Genomic DNA, 24,366 nt, shown 5'->3' on the forward strand with positions numbered 1-24,366 from the left:
CCAGGTTCACCATGACTGTGGACTTGATCCCCTGCAGAGAAAGTAACAGTTATTGGTGATTAAAATTGCAGTCAAAGTCCCTTCAATTGCCTGTAAACCATACCATGGCAAGGGACATCTCATAGGCCAGTCAACGGTCAGTCTCCCCTGATGCAAGGGACCAGAATCATGGTGGGTTCCAAGGTGGCCTTGCCAGCGAAGCTGCCTGCTTTGTTCTCCAGCCTTGGCTTCCTAACATGAACACTTTAAAAGCTCCCATCCCTCTTCCCTTTGGTCCAGTGTGAATGAACAAGGTCCCTGCACCGACATGGGCTGAGCCCACGCCATGCACACAGCCCTGTGCACACAGCCAACTGCTGGCTCTCCATCTCTGGGCTTAGCTGCACCCTCCAAACTCCCCAATCCCTGCAGGTCCACGTTCCCAGTGCTTCTGCCCTAGGGGTCTGGATCACCATCAGGACCATCAATCACCCCAGGTCCACAGGCCAGTTGCGGGCAGCCAGAGATCACCCTGACACTCAGACTCAGATGAGGCACAGCACGCAGGTTCAGGACACCAGGGCGGGAATTTTATCTGCCTCCAGCTCGGCCCGCCTCGCCCTGTAGCCACAGACACTAGCTATGCAGGTGCACACTAGGCCAGAACCATTGCTGGTGGCAGTCACCATGGGGACTGGAGTCCGGACTACCAAACCCCAAACACGGGGTGAGTGGTGAGAGAGTCATCCCCAGGTAGGGGTGCACTAGGTGTGAGGGGGGAACCTGCGGTGAAGAGGGTACAGGCTGAGAGGTGATGGGCCGCTCAGAAGGAGCTGACCCAGTTGAGGCGTGAGGGGGACCACTTCGGGATGTTGGAGGTCCTGTGGTGAGGCATGAGTGGTGAAGCTGGGGTGTAGGGGCCATAAGTTAGGACCTAGCAGGATGGAGTATGTGGCAGGGACCTCGGTGTGAGGAGAAGAAGCCCCATCTTCGGGGTCTGGTGGGAGACTGGGTCTGTCCAGGATGGGAGGGTAGTATCGGGAAGGGAGAGGCTAGCAAGGGGAGTGGGGCTGGGGGTGTGGTCCGGCCCAGGCGGTCGTGGCTTTGAGTTCCAGGACCCCATTGGTGGCGGTATGGGGGCACTGGGGATGGAGATCTGGGGAATGGCGGGCAGCGGTGTGGCGGGCAGGAGGGTAGGCCCTCAGGAGAGTTGGTCTACTGAAGGGTGGGGTCCCAGCCCACCGCCCCAACGCAGGGCCCCACCCAGGTCCTCCTGGACCCAGGCGCCACTTCCGGTACAGCAGGAGCCCCAGCCGAAAGTCCCCGATGCCGGTAGGATGGGGAGGGGCGCGCATGTGCAAACTCACAGACGTGCGGACAGCGGAACCCACGAAGAGCGTGTGGCAGCCAAGTGGGAGCCAGGTGTCCCTGGAGCAGCTCCCTGAAAAGGAGAACGGCCTGGATTCTGGGCCGACACTTACAGTCTCCTCCACTGCCGGCACCTGGGAGGTGAAGGGGCGCTGGATGGGGCATGGAGCCGGCCAGTGCGGTCTGAGCTGCCCAGTTGGGGAGGCGCATGGGTAGGGGTGCTTAGCTGAGTCCCGGGCCACGAGGCCCATTAGGACCCTGAGGAGGGTCTGAGGCCGCCGCCTGGTTCGTGGTGCTGTCCCCTCTCCGTAATAGTCCCTGAACCCCGCGTCTTCCCTGACTCTTATTCCTGGGTTTGGGAAAGCGGGTGTGGCCCCGGAACATCTCCAACCGGCCCTCAGACCATGGCCTGCTCCCTGGAGGCTGGTGCGGTGCAGTCAGTGGGCGGCGGCTGAGAGGCGGTATGCCTGTCCTCAGGGGGAGCAGGTGGACTTGCTCCCATCTCCTCCAGGGCCTGTTCTCGGGGCGGCCTCTGCTGCCTCGGGTTCGGAGACACATATTCATGACAGCCCGCTCCTGGGAAGAGGGTGCAGTGCTGTCTAGGGCAGCGTCCACAGCGGGCAAGGACTTGTGGAGGACAGGGCTCTAGCCCAGGGTAACTCACTCTCCTTTCTTCTCTTGCTTCCTCAGGTGGTGGCAGTAGCGGCTTTTCCAGTATAGGTTATTACCAGATACTGAATGTAAGTTTCTGTGCTATAGAGAAGAAACATTTTTTTAAATCTATTTTCATATATACTAGCTAACATTTGTAAGTCTCAAACTCCCAAATTTATCCCTTCCCACCCCCTTTCCCTGGTAACCATGAGATTGTTAACTATGTGTACGAGTCTGTTTCTGTATTGTAGATGAATTCATAGTGACCTTGTTTCTTTCTTCTTTTTCTTTAAGATTCCACATATCATGTGGTATTTTTCTTTCCCCTTTTGGCTTGCTTCACTTAGAATGACATTCTCTGGGTCCATCCACCTTGCTGCAAATAGCATTATTTCATCCTTTTTAATGGCAGAGTAGTATTCCAATGCAGAAATATACCACAATTTCTTTATCCTGTCATCTGTTGCTACATTATAGGATGCTTCTATGTCTTGCCTGTTGTATATAGTGGTGCTGTGAATATTAGGGTACAGGTCCCTTTTTGAATTGGAGTTCTCTCTGGATATATACCCAGAAGTGGGATTGCTGATTCATAGGGTAAGTCTATTTTTAGTTTTTTGAGGCATTTCCATACTGTTTTCCATAATGGCTGTACCAAACTACATTTCCCAGTGACAGTGTAGGAGGCTTCCTTTTTCTCCACAACCTCTCCAGCATTTCTCATTCATGATGGCCATTCTGACTGGTGTGAGGTTATACCTCATTGTAGGGTTGATTTGCATTTCTCTGATAATGAGAAGTATTGAGCATTTTTTCATGTGCCCATTGGCCTTATGTCTTCATTGGAGAAATGCTTGTTTATATCTTCTGCCCATTTTTGGATTGGGTTGATTGTTTTGTGTTATGAAATTGTGTGAGCTGTGTATATACTCAGGAAATTAGGCCTTTGTCAGTCACATAATTGGCAGATATTTTCTCTCATCCCGTAGGTTGCCGTTTTGTTTGCTTAAGGATTCATTTGCTGTGCAAAAGCCTGTAAGTTCAGTTGGGTCCCATTTGTTTATTTTTTGCTTTTATTTGCATTGCTTGAGTAGACTGCCCTAGGAGAACATTGCTGAGAAGTATGTGAGAGAATGGTTTGCTTATGTTTTCTTCTAAGAGGCTTGTAGTGTCTTGTCTTATATTTAAATCTTTAAGCCATTTGAATTTGTTTTTGTGTGTGGTGTGGGGGAGTGTCCTTACATCTTTGATTTGCATGCAGATGTCCAGTTTTCCCTGCACCATTTGCAGAAGAGACTGTCTTTACTGCAGTGTGTGTGCTTGCCTCCTGTGCTGAAGACAAATTTACTGTCAGTCTGTGTTTATTTCTGGGCTCTGTGTTCTGTTACATTGATCTATATGTCTGGTTTCATGCCAGTACCACACTGTTTTGATAATTGTATCTCTGTAGATTCATCTGAAGTTGTGGAAGTTCATTCCTCCAGCTTTATTCTTTTTCTTCAATATTGATTTGGCAATTTTGGGTCTTTATGAGTCCATAGGAATTTTAGGATTATTTGTTCTAGTTCTGTGAAAAATGTCCTGGGTAACTTGATAGGGATTTCATTAAATCCGTCGATTGCCTTGAACAGTATGGCCATTTTAACAATATTGATTCTTCCAATCCAAGAGTATAGTATTTCTTTCCATTTCTTTAAGTCATCTTTAATTTCTTTAATCAGGGTTTTGTAGTTCTCCAAGTATAAGTCTTTCACCTGCTTGGTCAGAATTATTCGTAAGTATTTTATCATTTATTGGTTGTGATTTTAAAGGGGATTGTTTCTTTACTTTCTTTTCTTACTATTTCATTGTTAGTGTAAAAAAGGCAACTGATTTGTGCATGTTAATGTTGTATCCTGCCACCTTGCTACATGTTTTTGTAGTTCTTCTCTGTCCTTTTTTCATACTCTTCCCTTATGGGTAGTTGATTTTCTTTATTGTTACATTTGTGCTTCTCAATTGTTTTTGCATATCTAATGTAGGTTTTTGATTTATGGACACCATGAGGTTCATATAAGTTGCTTTGTTACAATATCTGATTGTTTTAAAGTGATTGTCATTTAAGGTTATATGAGTTCAAAAATGATCTGCTCTTTTACTCCCTCTCCACTCCTTTTTTGATTGTATTTTTTACATCTTCATATGCATCCTATAAGTGTTTATTGTAAGTATAGTTTTTACAAATTTTGTCTTTTAGCCTTTGTAGTAGCTTCTTTAAGTGTTTGATTCACAGCCATTGCTCCATTTTTGCCTTTAAAGTGGGATTTCCCCCTTCACATAAGTTCTTACTTCTTGTTCTTTTTCACATAATGAAAACTTTTTAATACTTCTTGTAACGTCAGTTTAGGAATGATGAACTCTTAGTTTTTGCTCATCTGAGATGCTTTTTAATTCTCTTTCAATTCTGATTAATAACTTTGCTGAGTAGGTGGCCTAGATTCCAGGTTTTTTCCTTTGAGTACTTTAAATATATCATGGCTGTTCCTTCTGGCCTGCCGTGACTCTGCTGAAAGCCAGCTGATAGGCTTCCACTATTTGCCTCTCCTCATGACTACAGTGAAACCACAACTGACTGCTAAACAAGCATCAAAAAAAAAAAAAAAAAGACTGGATCCTAGCAAAAGAAGACCTTCAGTGGAATCACAGAGACGGAACCACAGCAGGATGGTAGGAGGGGCATTCTCATGATATAGCTGGACTCCATACCCCTCACTGTGGGCAACTCACAAGGTGAAGAATAAGTCACAAGGAACCTCCAACAGAAGTGGGAATTATAAGCCCAGCATCAGGCTCCCCAGCCTAGGGTTCTGGCATTGGGAGGAGTAGGGGACCCCAGGACAACTGTTTTATTTTTTTAATATTCTTTTTATTTTTCTTATTGATTTATACTCAGTTTACAATGTTGTGTCAATTTCAAGTGTAGAGCACAATTTTTCAATCATACGCTATTCATTGTCACATCCTATTCCACCATGAGCTACCACGAGATCTTGTATATATTTCCCTGTGGTATGCAGTATAAACTTGTTTATCTATTCTTTATATACCTGTCAGTATGTACAAAATTTGAACTCCCAGTCTGCCCCTTCCCACCCTCCTCTCCCCTGGCAATGACAAGTTTGTATTCTATGTCTGTGTGTCTATTTCTGTTTTACATTTAAGTTTATTTGTTTTTAGTTTTTTGTTTTTTTAAGATTCCACATATGAGCAACATATGGTATTTTTCTTTCTCTTTCTGGCTTACTTCATTTAGAATGACATTATCCAGGGACATCCATGTTGCTGCAAATGGCATTATATTGTCATGTTCATGTATGAATAGTACTCCATTGTATAGGTATTTCACATCTTCTTTGTCCAGTCATCTTCCTATGGACATTTATGCTGTTCCCATGTCTTGGCTATTGTAAAGAGTGCTGCTGTGAACATTGTGGTGCAGGTGTTTTTTGATGTCAGGTTCCTTCTGGATGTATACCCAAGAATGGGATTCCTGGGTCGTATGGTAAGTCAGTTCCTAGTCTTTTGAGAAATCTCCATACTGTTTTCCACAGTGGCTGCAGCAAACTGTATTCCCACCAGCAGTTTTAGGGGGTTCCTTTTTCTCTACAGCCTCTCCAGCATTTGTCATTTGTGAACTTTTGAATGATGGCCATTCTGGCTGGTGTGAGGTGATACATCATCATAGTTTTGATTTGCATTCCTCTGATAATTAGTGATATTGAGCATTTTTTCATGTGCCTATTGATCATTTGTATTTCTTCTTTGGAGAATTGCTTGTTTAGGTCTTCTGCCCATTTCTGGATGGGATTGTTTGTTTTTTCCATATTAAGTCGTATGAGCTGCTTATATGTTCTGGAGATCAAGCCTTTGTCAGTTTCATCTTTTGCAAAACTTTTCTCCCATTCTGTTGGTTGTTGTTTTGTTTTGCTTATGGTTTCCCTTGCTGTGCAAGAGCTTGTAGGTTTACTTAGGTCCCACTTGTTTATTATTGTTTTATTTCTATTGCTTGGGTAGACTGCCATAGGAGAACATTTTGAGATGTATGAGAGATAATGCTTTGCCTAGGTTTTCTTCTAGGAGATTTACTGTATCTTGTCTTATTTTTAAGTCTTTGATCCACTTTGAGTTTACTTTTGTGTATGGTGTAAGGGAGTGTTCTAGCTTCAGTGATTTACATGCTGCTGTCCAGTTTTCCCAACACCACTTGCGGAAAGCCTGTCTTTGTTTCATTATATGTTCTTGCCTCCTTTGTCAAAGATTAGTTAATGAAAAGTTTGTGGGTTCATTTCTGGGCTCTCTATTCTGTTCCATTGGTTCATATGTCTGTTTTTGTACCAATATCATGCTATTTTGATTACTGTAACTCTATAGTATTGTCTGAAATCTGGGAGGGTTATTTCTCCAGCTTCTTTCTTTTTCTTCAGTAATGCCTTGTCAATTCTAGGTCTTTTGTGCTTCCATATAAATTTTATTATGATTTGTTGTAGTTCTGTGAAATATGTCCTGGGTAATTTGATAGGGATTACATTAAATCTGTAGATTGCTTTGAGCAGGGTGACCATTTTAACAATATTGATTCTTCTACTCCACGAGCATGGGATTTTTTTCCATATTTTTAAGTCTTCTTTAATTTCCTTAATCAGTGTTTGTACAGTTTTCCATGTATAAGTCTTTCACATCCTTAGTTAGATTTACTCCTGATAGTTTATTACTTTTGGTGCCATTTTAAAGGGAATTGTTTCCTTACTTTCTTTTTCTGTTGATTCAGCATTAGTGTAAAGAAATGCAACTGATTTTTGAATGTTAATCTTGTAACCTGCTACCTTGCTGAATTCTTCGATTATTTCGAGTCATTTTTGTGTGGACGTTTTAGGGTTTTCTATATGTGGTATCATGTCATATGCGTATAGTGACACTTTTACCTCTTCTTTTCCAATCTGGGTCCCTTTTATTTCTCTCTCTTGCCTGATTGCTGTGGCTAGGACTTCCAAGACTATATTGACTAGGAGTGGTGATAGTGGCCAGCCTTGTCTTGTCCCAGATTTTAGAGGGAAGATTTTGGGCTTTTCACCGTTGAGTACTATGGTGGCTGTAGCTTTTATTATGTTGAGATATGTTCCCTCTATACCCACAATGGTGAGAGTTTTTATCATAAATAGGTGTTGAATTTTATCAAAAGCTTTTTCTGCATCTATTGAGAAGATCATTTTTTTCCTTTCTTTTGTTGATGTGATGTATTACATTGATTGATTTGCATATGCTGAACCATCCTTGTGTCCCTGGGATGAACCCCACTTGATCATGATGTCTACTCTTTTTAATGTGCTGTTGGATTCTATTTGCTAGTATTTTGGTATGGATTTTTGCATCTATGTTAATCAGTGATAATGGTCTGTAATTCTATTTTTTTGATGGTGGCATTGCCTGGTTTTGGTATCAGGGTGATGGTGGCTTTATAGAATGAGTTTGGGAATATTCCCTCTTTTTCAGTCTTCTGAAAGAGTTTGAGGACTGGTATTAGTTCCTCTTTGTATGTGTGGTAGAATTCCATTGTGAAGCTGTCCGGTCCTGAACATTTATTCGTAGGGAGGTTTTTTATTGCTAATTCAATTTCATTTCTAGTGATAAGTTTGTTCAAGTGGTTAGTCTCTTCTTGATTCAATCTTGGTGGACTGTGTGTTTCCAGAAACTTGTCCATCTCCTGTAGGTTGTCCATTTTGGTTCCATACAGTTTTTCATAATATTCTCATATGATATTCTATATTTCCATTTTTATTGGTTGTAATTTCTCCATTTTCCTTTCTTATTTTGCTTATTTGTGCTGTCTCTTTTTTCTTCTTTGTGAGTTTGGCCAAAGGTTTGTCAACTTTATTTACTCTTTCAAAAAACCAGCCTTTGGTTTGATTGATTTTTTTTGTATTTTTTTTAATCTCTATTTTATTTCTTTCCTCCCTAAGTTTTTATTATTTCCTTCCTTCTGCTGACTTTTGGGTGTTTTTGGTCTTCTTTTTCTAGTTCTTTTAGATGGTGGATTATATTGTTTATTTGAGATTGTTCTTCTTTTTTAAGGAAGGCCTGTATTGCTGTAAATTTTCGTCTTAGCATTGACATTGCTGCATCCCATATGTTTTGTGTGGTTGTGTTTTCATTTTCATTTGTCTCAAGGTATTTTTTAATTTCAACTTTGATTTCCTCATTGACCCATTGGTTTTTTAATAGCATGTTGTTTCATTTCCATACTTTCCTTTTTTTCTTCTTTGTTTCTCTGTAGTTGATTTACAGTTTCATGGCATTGTGGTCAGTGAAGATGCTTGAGATACTTTCTATCTTCTTAAAATTGTTGAGGCTTCTTTTGTGCCCAATTACATGATGAATCCTAGGAAATGTTCCATGTGAACTTGAAAAGAATGTATATCCTATTTTTAGAGAGTGCAATGCTCTGAAAATACCCACCAAATCTAATTTTTCTATTGTATCATTTAATTTCTCTGTTGCCTTGTTTATTTTCTGTCAGGAAGATCTGTCTAGTGATGTTAATGTGGTGTTAAAATATTCCAACAATGATTGTATTCCCATCAATTTCCTCCTTTATCTCTGTTAGTAGTTGTTTTACGTACTTAGGTTCTCCTATTTTGGGTGCGTATATATTAATGATTGTAATATCCTCATCTTGTATTACTCCTTTAATCATCATAATATGTCCTTTTTATCTTTCTTTATGGCCTTTGTTTTAAAGTCTATTTTGTCTGAAATTAGTACTGCAACACCTGCTTTTTTTGGCTTTTCCATTTGCATGGAATATCCTTTCCATCATTTCACTCTCAATCTATATGTGTCCTTCTCCCAAAAGTGTGTCTCTTATATGCAGCATATTGAAGGTTCTTGCTTTATTATCCAGTCTGCCACTCTACGCCTTTTGACTGGAGCATTTAGTCCATTAACATTTACAGTAATTGATAGATGAGTATTTATTGCCATTTTCAACTTATTTTTGCATTTGATTTGGCATTTTCTCTTTGTTCCTTTCTTCTTCCTTTTGTGATTTGGTAAGTTTCCTGTGTATTATCTTGGATTTCATTTAGTTTGTTTGACTCACTTGTAAGCTTTTGGCTTGTGGTTAACCTTTTTTGTAAGTCTATTAACCTATTACTGTAAATGTTTGTACTAAACAGATAATAATATTAGCTCAAACCCATCCTACCAAGAACACATTTTTGTTTTTAAAGAAGAAAGGAAAACAAAATACTGTTTGTTTTCTTGCTTCCCTCTCCCACTCTTAATGATTTAGATGTCTTCTTTTACAATTTTGTATTTATTCTATTTGTAATTCATGGCAGTCATCTCCTTTCCAGTTCTGAGTTTCTCATTTTTGTAGCATCCTGCTTCTTTTCTATTTAGAGAAGACCTGTCAATATTTCTTTTAGCATGGGTTTATTGTTGTTAAACTCTTAGTGTTTGCTCGTCAGTGAAGTTCTTTGTCTCTCCTTCTATTCTAAAGGATAGCCTTGCTGGATAGAGTATCCTAGGCTGCATATTTTTTCATTCAGAACTTTGAATATATATTGCCACTCCCTTCTGTCCTGTAGTGTTTGTGTGGAGAAATCAGCTGAGAGCCTTATGGGGGTTCCCTTATAACTCACTTTTGTTTTTTCTCTTGCTGCCTTTAGGATCATTTCTTTATCCTTGACTCTGGCCATCTTGATTAGGATGTGTCTTGGTGTGAGTCTGTTTGGGTTCTTCCTGTTTGGGACCCTCTGAGCCTCCTGTACTTGGATATCTTATTCCTTCTTTATGTTTGGGAAGTTTTCAGTCATGATTTCTTCAAATACCTTTTCAATCCTGTTTGTTCTTTCTTACCCTTCTGGAAACTCTATTAGGCATAGATTAGCATGCTTTGTATTATGCTATATGTCCCTTTATTGTTTTCATTATTTTTTATTTGTCTTTCTCTCAGCTGTTCTGATTGGGTGGTTTCTGTTGTCCTGTCTTCTAGGTCACTTATTCATTCCTCTGCATTATCTAGCCTGCTATGTACAGCTTTTAGATCACTTCTCATTTCAGCCAATGAGTTTACCAATTCTACTTGGTTCTTCTTTATAGCTTCTATTACGTTTTTGACATATTTTATATCTCTAAACACTATCTCTTTTAGTTCCTTCAGTACTTTGATCACTCCTTTCTTTGAAATCTTGATCTAGTAGGTCATCAATGTCTATTTCCTTGATTGTGCTTTCAGGGGATTTCTCTTGCTCTTTTAATTGGGGGTGGTTCTTCTGCTTCTTCATATTGCTCATATCTCTCTGGCACTGTGACTTAAGGATTATCAGTTTTCTATTATGGTCCTTAAGGAGTGTATTTATTTATCTACCTAAAGCCTATGCAGGAATAAAACAGATTTTTTCACTTCCTTGTCTTTCAAAGAAGGTGATGTTCTGTCTGCATTCAGCAGGTGCTCTCGTTGGCTGAGTGGGTCCGTAGATGTGAGTTTTGGTGTATTCATTGGAGAGAGTGCGCTATGAGCATTCTTCAACTCCTCCATCTTGCTTCTAAACTCCAATATCATGTGTTTTTATAGCGAGAGGTATTACAGTATTGAAAGCAGGGCTTGGTTCAGTTAAAAATGAGCTGAGGGCATGAGGGATGAGACATCCTCCAACCACTCCCCTCCTAGGGTGAAACATATGACAGTCAATTTTAAAAAGATAGCCACAGTCCCTAACTAGCCCAGCTCAAATAGTGTATGTTAACAGAAGCAGCACCACCAGAGGCACTGGAGATCCAAGAATATTGCAGTCTTAAAGGTCTGTTAGAAAATTTTTGTTTGATTTTGGTTTTTTGTTTGTCTTAAAATGTGGGGCATCCTACTAGTATAGAGGGATAAATAGTTGTCAGGATATGTTTTTTTCATATAACAGTTTCATTGCAATTTTATTCACACACCATGAAGTCCACCCTTTTAAATGGTATAATTTGGCGGCTTTTAGCATATTCACAGTGGTGCGACCATCATTATTCCATAATGTTTTCATTGCTTCAAAAAGAGCTGTGGAAATGAATGACCCATCCAACCCTCCCCAGTTCTAAAGAAGTTTCTCGGCTGTTCCTGAGCATAAATTAACTTGTTACATTCCATGAAAAATCTGGGGGAAATTCTAATCAGAATTGCATTGAATCTATATATTAGAATGGGGAGAATTAATGTCTTTATGACATAAACTTTTTCTACCCATGAGTATATCTGGGACCCTATCTTTTTATCTCTGTAGAGCATGGCCCATGGGAAGTCCTTACTAATTGTTGGATCTGTGAATGATGAGATTATATGCATCATTAGTTGTGAGTGTAGTCTTTCACAGAAGAGAAAACTAACCTCAGTGAAGCCAAGTGCCTCCCTGATGGTCAGAAAGAGTGACAGCCAGTGCTGGAGTGATCCAGTGGACTTGGTGTTTGCAACTAGTGTTCTCTCCCTCCTACTGCTAAGGAGATTACAGAGTTCTTTTAATTTTTTTAATGGTGTTGCTTTTATTTATTTTTATTTATTTATTTATTTCTTAATTTCTTATTTTTTATTGAAGTGTAGTCAATTTTCAATGTTAGTTTCAGGAGTACAGCAGTGATTCAGTTATATTTATGCAAATGTACACATATAATTTTCAGAGTGTTTTTTGTACAACTCATTACAAGAAACTGAATATATTTCCCTGTGTTATACAGTAGGTCCTTGTCATTTATTTATTTTATATATAGTTATGTGTATCTGTTAATCCTAAACTCCTAATCTGTCCCTCCCCCTTTCCCACCTGCTGACCACGGTTTGCTATGTCCATGAGTATTTCTAGCAGCATCCTTTTTGCTAGTAATATATGCTGGTTGGCTGCCTTCACTTTCATTAATTCCATCTTATCTGTAGGTGTTTTTCTTCTGGTGGGCCTGCATGTGGTTTGCACACGTGTTCATAGAGATCTGTATTTGGGAGAACTCCAGGCCTCGTGTAGTGCCTGGCATGGAGCTCCCGCTGAGCTCATGCTTGAACTGGGAAAAAACATAGCAAAAGTTGGAATTTCCAGTACAATTTAGACTTCTGGGTTTCTGTAACCGACGTTTAGCCCACCTTAATGTTGGCTGAACCTGTAGTGGATCATTTGATGGAACTTCACGGTATGGCAGTGTAGAGACAGGGCTTTATATACTTTTTCTCCTTCCTTTTCTCTAACACTCATTCTCCTGAGCCTCCCAGATCCTCCCACAGCAGTGCTCAGGACTGGCTTGGTGCTGCACTGAGGCAATATTTGTTAATATGTCCCTTTCCTCATCTCTTCTGAGACTCCATTTCCTTCTCTGCACAGTGAGAGCTTGGACTAGATAAGTGCTTTTTGGTTTCTTTTAAACCCTTGTCTCCTTTCGAGAAACAGAGAACTCAAATCTCTCCTCCCACCCTAACTCTTCAGATTTTGATACGTCCTCCAAGGGGTGACGCAGATCTTTGTGGAAAGTTGATGTGATTTTGGTTCTTTCCAAGTGGTGCAGAAAAGACTTCAGAGGTTTATTGCAGGGAGGGTCGGGAGGGGGACAATATGTCAAACTTTTTGTATAAGTGCTGGAGCAGGGGCTTTGGTTTAAATACAGCAACTGACGTGGCCTCTCTCTAATCTTGCACAATGTGATAAACCTCTATTTTCCTCCGTTTCTTCATGTGTCAATTTGGAGTGATATTATTTTAGGTTTTCGTGAAACAATATACACATAAGCCAATTGTGTCTCAGTAGAAACCTGACCTGTTAGAGAATCAGGGGTTTCTTTAAAAAAAAAAAAAATCTTGTCCATAGCACTCTATGTGTAATTTGAATTTCCTGGAGTGTGTGGGTTGAGACTAAGTTCTATCATGGGACAGGTGGCCCCTGGGTCTGGGGGCCCCAGTTTCCTCCTCCTCCCCAGGTCTCTTCCTCTCAGTCCAGGATGAAGTTCCTGCCATTAGAATTACACAGAGTTCTTGTGGCTATGGCTTTTAATTTTATTGTTTCACTCGGGAGGGCTGCTGTCATATTTTCCGTGGTCAGGTTTTGGTGACCTGAAGGCTATGCAATTGGGTATTCCTATTTAAGTATAAGAAAAGAAAGTTACAAATACAAAATTAGACCTAGGGTGGAGGCAGGGGCTCTTGGAAGTGGGGACCATTACCTTTGTTAGCTTCAGGTGCAGTGGCCTCTGGCCATGAGGACCCATCCTTGTGCTCTGGAGTTGGAGGGAACAGTGGGCTCGGTGGGAATGTTTACTGAGTGTATCTCATGGGCTGTGCATTGTCCTATTTGTACTGTGTGTTCCTTATTTAAGACAGTGAGCTCATTTAATCTCAATAGCCTCTTTAAAAAATTAGACTTTTTATTTTGAGATGTAATGAAGATTCCCATGCAGTTGTAAGAGCTGATACAGAGACAGCCTGTGTACTCTTTGCCCAATTTTCCTTAATGGTTCCAAATTGCAAGTTTGGGGTACAATTCATTATTGACTCACTAACCCTTTGAGGCTTGTGTTATTACCCTCATTTCTATTCGTGATTAAACTGGGGTTTAGAGATGCACACAGGCTTTCCCAGGTCACCCACGTGGTTAGTGTAGAGTCAGGTGGGACATGGGCTTGGGATTTCCGGACAGTACCATTATGATTGTGGCAGGGAGCAGCATTCACTTGCTTGTTTATTCATTCATTTAACAAACATTTATTGAGTACACTCTGTGGGTCAGATGCTTTCATACGGTTATCTAATTCTTCAGCAGTACTGAGAATCAGCTAATGTTTTCTTTTTTCATCTGTGAAAATTAACTCTCAGAGGTCATGAAACCTCCCAAAGGAAATACAGCTCATAAACAATGGATTAGTAAATTTGTACAGTCACCCTATTTTATGCAGGTGGTAACCTAGGCATTTTGCATTTGCAATCTGCCTTGATCTAGATATATTCTTGTAAGGCAAGGTTTGTTTTTTTGTTGTTGTTTCTTTTGTTTTGTTTTTAATTGAAGTATAGTCAAGTTTACAATGTTGTGTTAATTGCAATGTTTTTTCTTTTTAGTTTTTAATTAATTTTTATGGGGTAATTAAGTTTATTTTTTGTTTCATTTTTTTATTGGAGATACTTGGGATTGAACCCAGGACCTCGTGCATGCTAAGTATGTGCTCTACCACTGAACTGTACCCTCCTCCCCAGGGCGAGTTTTCTTTTCCATTACTTTGCAGCGTAGGAGTTCAAGCAAATTGGAGTTGAAATCCAGATCTTTCGATCCCACTGTTTTTCTTTTCATTATATTCTGCTGAGGGGTGGGGAAGCAGTTCCTTTGTTCATTCATTTATTCAGCATTTTTGAGCATCATGGCCTGGGTAGATGTTGGAAACAAAAAACAAGAAATGACCCTTTTCTGCAGGGGCTGGAAGCCTAGACCAACAGCAGGATAATGTGATCCTGGCTATGGCAGCCATGTGCAGACTCTGAGGACAGACTGTACCCCCAGGTTTGCTTGGGCTTCCCTTGCCTTCTGGCTGGTACACACAGGTCACCGCATCCCAGAGGGGCCTGCAGCCCACAGCACAGCGTGTACCTCAGTCTCCTCTCCCCTCTTGGCAGGGCCTGCAACATGAGCATTGCTGAGTATGTACAGTGTGCTGAGGACCACCAGACTCTCCCCATGGTTGTCCAGCACGTGGGGATTATCTTGGAGGAGAATCTCTTAGGCATCTATAAACAGATATCCTCAGTGAGCCAGGTCAGGCTGTGTGGCTTCCAGCAGTCATTCTGTATCCGCTACAGGTACCACTACCCACACAAAGCGAGTGGGGAGACTTCCAGACCCACCGAAGGGTCATGGGCCTCGTCACCATCACTGACCGCTTGGCCAAGGACTGGCTGCAGGTCAAGGAGGTCCCTGTGCAGAAGAGCTGTGTGGCAAAACGCAGGACGATTCATGGCTCTTCGTCTTTGTGCTTAAGGGCGAGCTCGCTGAGCAGCTGCGCACGGATGTGGCCTTGTACTCCAGCTACGAGGACTGTGGGACGGTGGAGAAGATCGAGGACTTCATCGAGTCGCTCTTCATGGTGCTCGAGTCCGAGCACCTGGAGAGGGCCACCAACAAATTTGGGGACAAGATCCCCCTCCTCTGCATCTCATTTGAGAAGAAGGACTTGGTGGGACAGGGCACAGACAGCAGGTAAGCCTATGTGGCATCCCAGCTGACCTGGCTGTGTGCCTGGGTTGCTTTCCTACATCCAGAAAGGGGTCAGCAAGAAGGGGAGCTGTCTTGCAGCCAAGGAGGGAGGGAGATGCAGCCTGATGGTTTTCAAAGTTTTAAAAATGAATTAATCTTTAGTTCAGAGAGATCCATTTAGGGTTAGTTTGGATACTTACTCCCCCTTTCCAACCAAGACCCCTGGTGGGACCCCTGGAGTTGCTGTCCAATAGGGTAGCCACAGCCAAAGAGGCTGGGAGTGCTGGGGAGGAGGCTGGTATAAGGTGAGATGTGCAGAAGGTCAAACAGCATCAGACACTGAGACTTGTCTAGAAAAAAGAATGTAAACTATCTTGATAATTTCTATACTTACTACATGTCAAAATGATAGTATAATTCATATTACATTAAATTAGATCTGTTCTTAGAATCACTTTAAAGTATTTGTTTTTCTACTTTTTTAAATATGGCAACTGGAAAACTACCTTTGTGTGACTCTCATTGCATTCCCGTTGTCCTGGGACAGTCTCGTCCATCTGATGTATAGGTGAGGGGTTGAATCCCGAGATGCAGCAGATCGAGGCACTAGCTGAGCTGGGGATGGAGCCCGTGTCTCCTGCCTCCCAGGCTGTTCTTCCTGCCCAACAGCCACCATGCCAGGTTAGGACATCAGAAACACCGCCAGGGATTTCCGAAGGAGCTCCTTATGCAGGGGAAGGCGTGTCACGGAGTGTGGGACAGAGTATGGAAAGGTTCGTCCTCACTTTGTCCCTGTGATTAGGTCAGTGGCCCCACTTTGCCCCAGAATTGCAGACGAGCTCTTCTGGGCCATCTGCCCCCCTCCGCCACCCTCTGCTCTGCTTCCCTGTGTGGCCATCGTGCCTTCCCTTGGGCGGAAGAGGGCGAGATGCCTTTGCTGAGAGGTGGTCCCCCTTTGCTGGGGAGAGGGAGGGAAGCTGTGTCCCCCGAGCTTGGGCCTCGGGCCCTGAGTCTGCTCTCCCCTCACTGGAAAGCACGCAATGAGGTCTCATAGGTGACGGTTGGTGGTCCTGGCACATGCTACCAGGCCCGCTGTGGAGTCGAGGCTCCGTAATTCTTGGACTTATCTAAGGTCAGACCATACTTTCTGGGTTTTGGTAAGTTGGAGGAGAAGACACCAGAGAATTGACAAAAAGAAAGTCCCGGCCAGCCCTGCGAGTGAAAGGCACAGGGGACCCGAGTCCCACCTGCGTGTGGTGCCTGGCGGGCTCTGGATGAATTTTCAGTTCCTCCCCAGACATGCCTCTATGGCTTAAGGAAATGGCGAGACATGATGTGGCCATGATGTGTACTTGTCCTCGCAGGGTTCTGTGATCTACACACCTAAGCCCCCTTCTGCTCCTTGGAGATGAGGTGTCACGTTTAGGGTCCTGGGCACTGCTGAGGGCACAGCTGCCAGCACCAGGCCACTACCAGGTTGGCTCTGTTCACCTCACCTGTCACCTCCTGCTGAGCCCCCAGGCGTTAGGCGAGAGAAGTACATCGGTGATGCACTAAGGTGGGGCTACACGTGTGCACAGCGCTGCAGCGTCAGCAGGGACCACCTTCTCCCCCTGGACAGACTGGTGGGTGAACGGTGGAAACCTGGAGCCCTGCTCCAGCCCCCTGGCCAGTGCCTCCTCTTTTGTCATAGGAGGCACTGGTGAAATTTTTGCTCAGCAACTGCTTGGCTCTGAGTCTGCGGACCCACCGGAGATTGACAGCTTTTTTTTGCCTTTTGAAGTCTGTCCTCGGGATTTGGCGGAGGAGCTAGTTTCAGGACATTGTGCTTAGTGCAGTGTTTGACACTGCCACCATTGTTTACCCAGAACCTCGTCTACCAGGCACAGCTCTGGGCATCAAAATACAGCAGCGCATTAAACTTCCCTCCTGTTGGATCTGTCTGTTCTGGTACCAGAAGCGCTCGGCCAGCATCTGAACGTCAGTGAGGTAACGCAGCCAGTGAGCTCCAGTCAAACACGTTCTCCTCCCATCACTTTTACTCCATTGTTGCTTTTATTCCATAGTCACCCAACTTTTAAAGCAATTATTTGTTGCAGGAGCAGAGCCTAATTCTCTCCTGCTACTCTTTGTGGGAGTGAGTAAAACTGTCAAGCCTGAAATGCGACCAAGTATTGTAGATCAAAAGCTGTCTAGGCGCATGTAGGTGGAGTTTTGGTTTGGGGCACTGACGACGTTGGAGTCCCCATGGCAGTTACGCTCCCCTCAGGCCCCTGGCTTCCCCAGAGCAGGAGGTGAGGGTGGGAATCACTCTCCCCGCGTCTCTGGCATCATCACACTCACGTAAATTCTTATATTCATGCTGTCAAAATTATTTTGGTTGTTGTGTATTTCTAACTTTTGCTTATTCCTCTTTTCCTTTTTCCCTCGTACTGACCTGTGAGCATGCTCTTGGGTCTGAAAAGGTGGGTTGTGCACACCCTGCATCTGAAATACTTACATTTCACTTCGTGCTACCTCCATCGATTTAAAAAGCAAAAACTTAACAGCTGCCTGAATCCATTTATTATCCTAATCATCTTATTATTTTGTAATGTTTTGGAATTTTTGCTTTGTTAACACATCACACAATGGTGTTTGATACCTGTTAAAATCCTTGCTTGGAGGAGCCGCTTGGTCCTCCTTATATTGGTGACAAATGAGCCATTATTAATTTTGCTTGTTTGTTTGTTTTGAGGAAGTGAGATGCGAATTGATTTAGGTGGCTTTTGAGGGAAGATTTCATGGGCATTTTCACTTGGAAAGTCAAAGTCTGCAGTACCTTGCTTCATTCTGGCTTTTACTTGCATGCGGTTCCTGGCCGTCGCTGTGTAACGAACCTGACGGCGCTTCCGTGCCGGCGGTCACTGGGAAGGACATGCCCGGCTTGGGGGGGGTGAGCAGCCCACAAGGGCTGCTGTTGGAGAAAGCGGTTTTCTTCTGTTTTGCCTTCCCCATGCCATTTACTTTACTTTGCCTTCATAAAGGGGCAGCAGTGGGTCTAAAATCCATGTCACTCTTTTGTTCCCTTTACGAAGCTGGTTTCTCTGAGAATCAGGAAAATGTGGCCTTCTGCTAAGTAGCTGGCTCACTTGGATCTGGTGGACACAGGGACCAATAACGGGGACCGTAGTTTCCTCTCTGCTTCAGCCAGTGGGCATTCAGAGCTGGGTCTGGGGTTTGCTTAAGCAGCTGTGCAGGCCTCCCTGCATTAGCCTTTATTTTTAACCCATGTTGGCAGTAATAGCTGACTCTGTGTCTGTTGCAGCTGACGTCCACCACTGACGGCCGTGTCGTTAGTTTGCGGTAGTGAGACTTCAACACCCCAGTCACCCGTGAAGGAAGATGCTTTGGCCGACCTAGGACTTTGGATTCTCACCCCCACCCTGGTTCATCTCATCCGGGGTAAGGGTTTGGCCACTACCATCATGCTGACCATGAGGCCTTGTTTCTCCTTTCATGCTCTGGTCCAAATGTGGACACTTCATCCTTCACTGACTTGGTCTCGCTTGAGACAGGCCAGACATTCTGAAAGACTCCATCACATTCTCGGGGGGAACAGCACAGAAGTAAGTGTCGCAGGTAGAATGGGTCTAGGCTGTCTGGGTTGGCAAATGCAGGCTGGGATCTGTGATGGCTGGGCTGTGCCCTGGACACAGGCCTTTCCCGTGGCTCCCGAGCGACCAAGGGTCGGAGTGAGAACAGCCTTGCCTGGGATCCTCCATCCTCATCTGCTCACTGGCAAGTGTGTCTGCTAATTAGGAGCTCTCCCAGACCTCGGTCCCTTCAAATTTCAGACCACGGGAGAACCTTGAGTCCCTTCACCTGGTCCTCCTTTGTGAGAATCCAGTGCCTTCTGAGGTGACCCTTGCCAGGAGATGCCTCCCCCTCCAGGAAGAACCCTTTGGAGGACTGTGACTCACTGCACCTTGCTGTGAGCTTGTGGGTTTACGGCCGTGGTCCCTACAGAACCAGACTTGAGATGGGCTTAGCGACGGAAATGACAGGACTGAATCCAGGGCAGGGCTATGGGGAGGGAACAGGGGAAGTTGAATGTGACCTCAAACACCTATGTGGGTGCTGGGGCTGTTACTAAAATGGGGAGCCTGCGAGATACATGCCAGGAATCGAATTCCAGAGTAAATGGTGGATATGAGGCATCTTTAAGATGCCATTTTTAATCCAAGTTAGGACTTCTAAGAGGCACTCGGGTCTATGAGCTTGGGGCTCAGGTGAAGGAGCCAGACTAGAGTTACACATTGGGAGTCGTCATTCTTAGCTGGTATTCACAGCCGTGCATGTGGATGAGCTCATCTCGAGAGGTGCAGACTGAGGCTGAGGGGGGCAGGGCTGTGCCTGGGTTGGAGGAAAGCCCAGACCATGCAGCTATGGTGTGTCAGTCAGCGACTTTTGTGATTTTCAGAGCAATGCCATTTATCCTTAAGGGGCCGGGGGGTGGGCAGGGCCACCCAGGAAGAAATCTGAAGGGAGGGTTGTGGCCACGTGTTCGCGTCTTGGGACGATGCAGAGGCTGCAGATTCCTGGAGGGGAGACTCCTCAGAAGCTAGAGTTGGAGTGGGGAGTGGGGAGAAGGTAGTCACACTCACATGTGAGGGAGGGAAGGAGGCCTAGGGAGTCCCCACCCTACCAGACTCAATTTCCCATGAACAAAAGGCAATCAGACAGAGGATCTGAGGTGAGAAGGGATGGGCGCTGGGAGAGGAGCCAACCTGGAGAATGGTGCTTGGACTGTTCTGGAATAGTCTCCCTGCAAAATAGAGTTAAAAAAAACTCAGACTCTTAAGAACATTGATAGTGACTGGGGAGGAGACAGTTGTTTTTCTGGCCTCCTAAGTGTAATTCATGTATCCGGGGATACACAGGAGAATTGGGCAGTCTGTTCGGGGCCTTGACCCTTACCAGGGGAACAGTGCAAGTTTAAAGAGGGAGAAGGGCAGCCGAGGGAAACTAGCCAGGCCCCGTGTCAGGTACCAGGCGGCCGCCCTACTTGCGTGTTGCATTCACATCCATGCCTCCCAGGTGGGTGGTGGCAGCCCCCTTTTGCAGATTGGGAAGCCTTCTCAGAGGGGTTAAGGAATTGGTCCGTTTAGCGGCTATTAAATGCTGTAGCAGGATTCAAGCAGGGCCTTGTCAGAATTCAAGGGCATGTTTTCTCTACTAATTCCGGTACATCCCTGTTTTACGTGGAATGGTGAAGTGGGTCGGTTTTTGAGCCTTTCAGAAAAAGTGCGATTTAAGTGCCTCAGGACTGTTTCACAAAGCTCAGTGTTCTTTGATGGTTCAGAAGCACCGCAGTGCTTTACGCCCCACAGATGTAAGGTCTTACTCCTTTGTCGATGACGTGGTTGCAAATGATGTAAAGGTGCAAAACAAGACTTAGCAGCTTCTGAAGGGAAACTCTCCAGTTCTTCCTTAATAGACTTTCTTCCACGGGATGTATCTGTGCTGCAGCGTAGGCCTTAGCTTTCTGTATGGAGTGAGGGTTTCATATCCAAAGTTAGCATAAAACGGTCAGATGAGGAAAATCCACGTTGACAATTTATTTTTGGGTTTCATTAGACAAGATATACTATCAGTTAATGGCACATATAGCGAATGAATTTGAGTACAGATCACTGCATTTCTTCCTTTCTATTTAGAGTTGTCTTATAGCATAAGGTTGCCTGCTTTGGAACATCAGCTCCACCACCAGGGCGCCTGTCATTGTGTTGGTGTGATTGCATTTACACAGTGAATATAATCTGGGCTTCCTCAGCCCCAAACATTCCAGTGCAGAATCACGGGCTGTAGCCATCTCTTAGTCATGCAAATACTTCTAAAATTATATGATGCCAGAAAAGAAAGAAGAGAGAGAGAGATTGCCTTTATAAAAGTTCCTTTCAATTCTAACTGCAAGCTGTTGTTGAGCAGCTCTGGTTTCCTTTGGATATGAATATATACATTTCTTTGCATGTAACCTGGGTTTTGGACTAGAACACCAAGCTTTTGCTGTCCACAAGCCACAAAAATGGTAGCTAAATTGCACACGTGGGAAATATTTTATTCTTTTTTCTGAGGAAGAATCCTTGAATTTGGGACTTGGGCTGCGATTTTTGCTTTTTGCTTCCCCCACCCCTCTTGTAATCTCTCACTCCTTCCCAAGTGGCCCCTAAGAGGTCATGGTCTCAAGGGAGCGGCCAAACACTCAGTTGGTCACCATGCAGTGCTGCTGTAGAGGGAGCCCAGCCAAGACCTAAAGGACATTATCAGAGAGGACTTCCTAGAAGAAATGGGCTCTACATTCAGTTCTGAGAACAGAGTAAGAGCCAGCCAGGAGAAGGAATCAAGAGGGTGGCTCAGGTGGGTGGAGCAGCCGGGCAGAGGCCTGGAGGCTTGTGGGTGGGGACTCGGTGAGAGTGCCGCGTGTGGTCTAGGGTGGAGGGTGCCCTGCTAGGGAGGACACTGGAGATGGCCTGGGGTGGAGGGCTTTGGAAGAGCTTGGGTTTTACTAGAACTGACACAGGAGGCAGTGAAGGGTGTCAGCAGGAAGTGACCCTCAGTACAGGTACTCCTGGTTTTGCTTCTGATGTTCTACAGAAAGAAGGGGTCGGGACGGGCGATAGCAGCTCTGTCTGTACCTTTGAGACCCACCCCTTCATTAATTTATTCATAACATGCGCACTTCTGAGTGTGTAGGGGAGAGGGATGGACCCAATGTACTAAGGAAATCGTACTTGCCTCTTGCGAGCTTAGCAGTTTCAGAAGTTGACCCAGGGTAGAATGTTCTAGGAACACAGCAGGGGCACCTAACTAAAATTGCCGGGGTTGGAGGCAGGGAAGGCTTCCTTTAGATATAGTGAAAATGAGCCTGGAGGCGAGTGGGAAGTAGCAGGTGGTCAGGGAGCCCCTGAGGTCACTGGGGACCTGGGTACTGCAGTGAGGCTGGGCAATTAGGGGTAGGGGTCGGGCTCGGGTTGGGCTAGAACTGTACTAGGGAACCCCTGAAGGGCTTGAAGCAGGGGAGTGATGTAATCAAATTTGGGTTTTGGGAGGGCTGCTCTTGCTGTGTGTGTGTGTGTGTGTGTAGTTGGGAACAAGGGTAGGGTGCCACCAAGTGAGAGGGTCATTAGAATACAATTTACAGGCTGGTAGATGACCAGTGGGAGAGGGGCATCGGGGCTGCCTGGGGACGGCAGGGGCAGTGCAGATGCAGTATCTCCTTATGGGGAAGGGTTGTTAGCGGGGCCGCCCTAGCGGTGCCTTGTGGCTGGAAGTAAACAGATGGAGGCCGCCAGGTGGACTTTCCTCTTCTCTCCTTCCCTGCCTTCTGTGATGATCTTTGCTCAGCCAACATTTGGAAGAGAAGAGCTAAGTTCCAGGGTAGCCCAGGAGTTTGTTGAGCTCGTTTGAGTGAGATCTGATAGGATTTATGTGTGTGTTGATATCTGCACGTTCACTTAGCTAGAAATACCCCGTCTTTTGGATTTCCATAGGTGTTTTTATTCTTGATGAAAATTGCTTTCTTGGTGAGAGGAAATTGAATATACCTACTGTTTTTCTCAAAACAAAATCTTATTTTTAAAGAAATTTAATATTCAAAAGAATAGGAATATTTAAAAATGATAAAGTAAGGCTTAGGTCTAATTTTTTTGGTTTCTGAGTTAATGTGGAGTTAGAGCCTTTGCATTACTTAATAGCACATCCTTGTCAGTATTTAAAGAGCTGTTAGTGAGTGTCCCAGGCCCCACCTCTCAAAGCATCACTAAAGCTTGCTCTGAAATAGTGAGGTCATAATGGACTTGTTTGCAGAATACAGTTGGTTTATAATATGCAGCATAGCTCTGTTTATAAAATAACAAAAGGCTCAATATTAAGAAATTGGAACATAATTGATTTTTTTTAAAGCTGAAACATAAACATTCTTATGCTAATGTTGCGACTGGAAATTTTTGAAAGAAAAATCCTACAGTAATATTATGTATGTGAAATACGTATATGCCTTTCATGTTTGAAAAATAACTACACAGTGTTTTTTGAAGTCATGACCATTGCAGCTCAGATATTGGCAGTGATGTTTGCTGGTTTTCAATGGCAGAGCCTAAATTTACCTTCTTTGTTTTTTTTTTTGTTTGTTTGTTTGTTTGTTTTTTTGTAGTGAGAGGGTTGAATAGTGCTTTGCCAGCATGCTTTCGGGGCAATTTTGGGGCAGACATCGTGCACCAGCAGTGAGACATTTCTGTGCATTTTACTTTCTGGACATCACCTGGCCGGGATGCTGTAGGACTCCCTGGTCCATCACCATTTGTTCTGGAGCTGTTCCAGACAGTGAATGACTTTCTGTGGCTTGGAGGTAAGGTGATCTGATGTAGATGATGAGATGTGTAGTTAAAGTGCTGTTACTTGAAATAAGAGGAAACCTAGAAAAATGGCTCTAAAATACTGGATGAGGGAGGAGAATTGTCTGAGCTGCCTGCAGTGGGGAAACTTCTCAGATGACTCCCTCACTGTGTATTCTGTCACACTCCCTCGCAGCCCTGCACAGCACTCCTGAAGCAAGCATGCACTTTCTCAGAAACGTGCTGAATTTCCTTGGGCCTATGTTTGTTGGCCTTTTTTAAAAGCACATCTTGCCCTTTGCTTAAATGCCATCCCTGTTAGTCACCTCTGACACATATTGTTCTGGACCTCATCCATATATAGCTGCTAAATTGATGAACAGAATGTAGTATCTCCACATAGTGGAATATTATTCAGATTTAAGAATGAAAAAAATGAAAAAGAAGATGGAAATGGCCACCTGCTCTTGGAACTCCACCTGACTGTTCAACCCGCCCTTTTCCCTTTGAACCCCACCCCTTATACTCCACTCTACTCTTTTTGATAGTACTTACCACCTTCTGATAAACTTTAACATTTTCAAAAAAAAAAAAAAGAAAAAGATGCTGATACCACTTCAACATGGACAAGCCTTGATAACAGCATGTTAAGTGAAAGGAAGCAGACACAAACGGCCACATATTGTTGACTTCAGTGATCTGAAATGCCCAGAATAGGCACATGCAGAGGCAGAGAGCAGGTGATTGTTGCAAGGGGC

At 44.0% G+C, this 24,366-nt stretch overlaps 2 protein-coding genes across 2 annotated transcripts in view; both read left to right on the plus strand.

Moving 5' to 3' along the window:
- The window catches only part of LOC116147421 (trafficking protein particle complex subunit 9), a 74,099-nt gene that overhangs the window by 26,516 nt on the left and 23,217 nt on the right, over positions 1–24,366 (plus strand).
- LOC135318544 (trafficking protein particle complex subunit 9-like) lies at positions 1,333–23,799 on the plus strand. Its single transcript, XM_064475970.1, has 5 exons — positions 1,333–1,528; positions 2,038–2,087; positions 15,019–15,236; positions 18,541–18,677; positions 23,428–23,799. The coding sequence occupies exons 1-4, from the start codon at positions 1,333–1,335 to the stop codon at positions 18,542–18,544; spliced, it is 468 nt and encodes a 155-aa protein (XP_064332040.1). The 3' UTR covers positions 18,545–18,677; positions 23,428–23,799.

This window comes from Camelus dromedarius, chromosome 18 (assembly GCF_036321535.1).
Source record: "Camelus dromedarius isolate mCamDro1 chromosome 18, mCamDro1.pat, whole genome shotgun sequence".
Classification (NCBI taxonomy): domain Eukaryota; kingdom Metazoa; phylum Chordata; class Mammalia; order Artiodactyla; family Camelidae; genus Camelus; species Camelus dromedarius.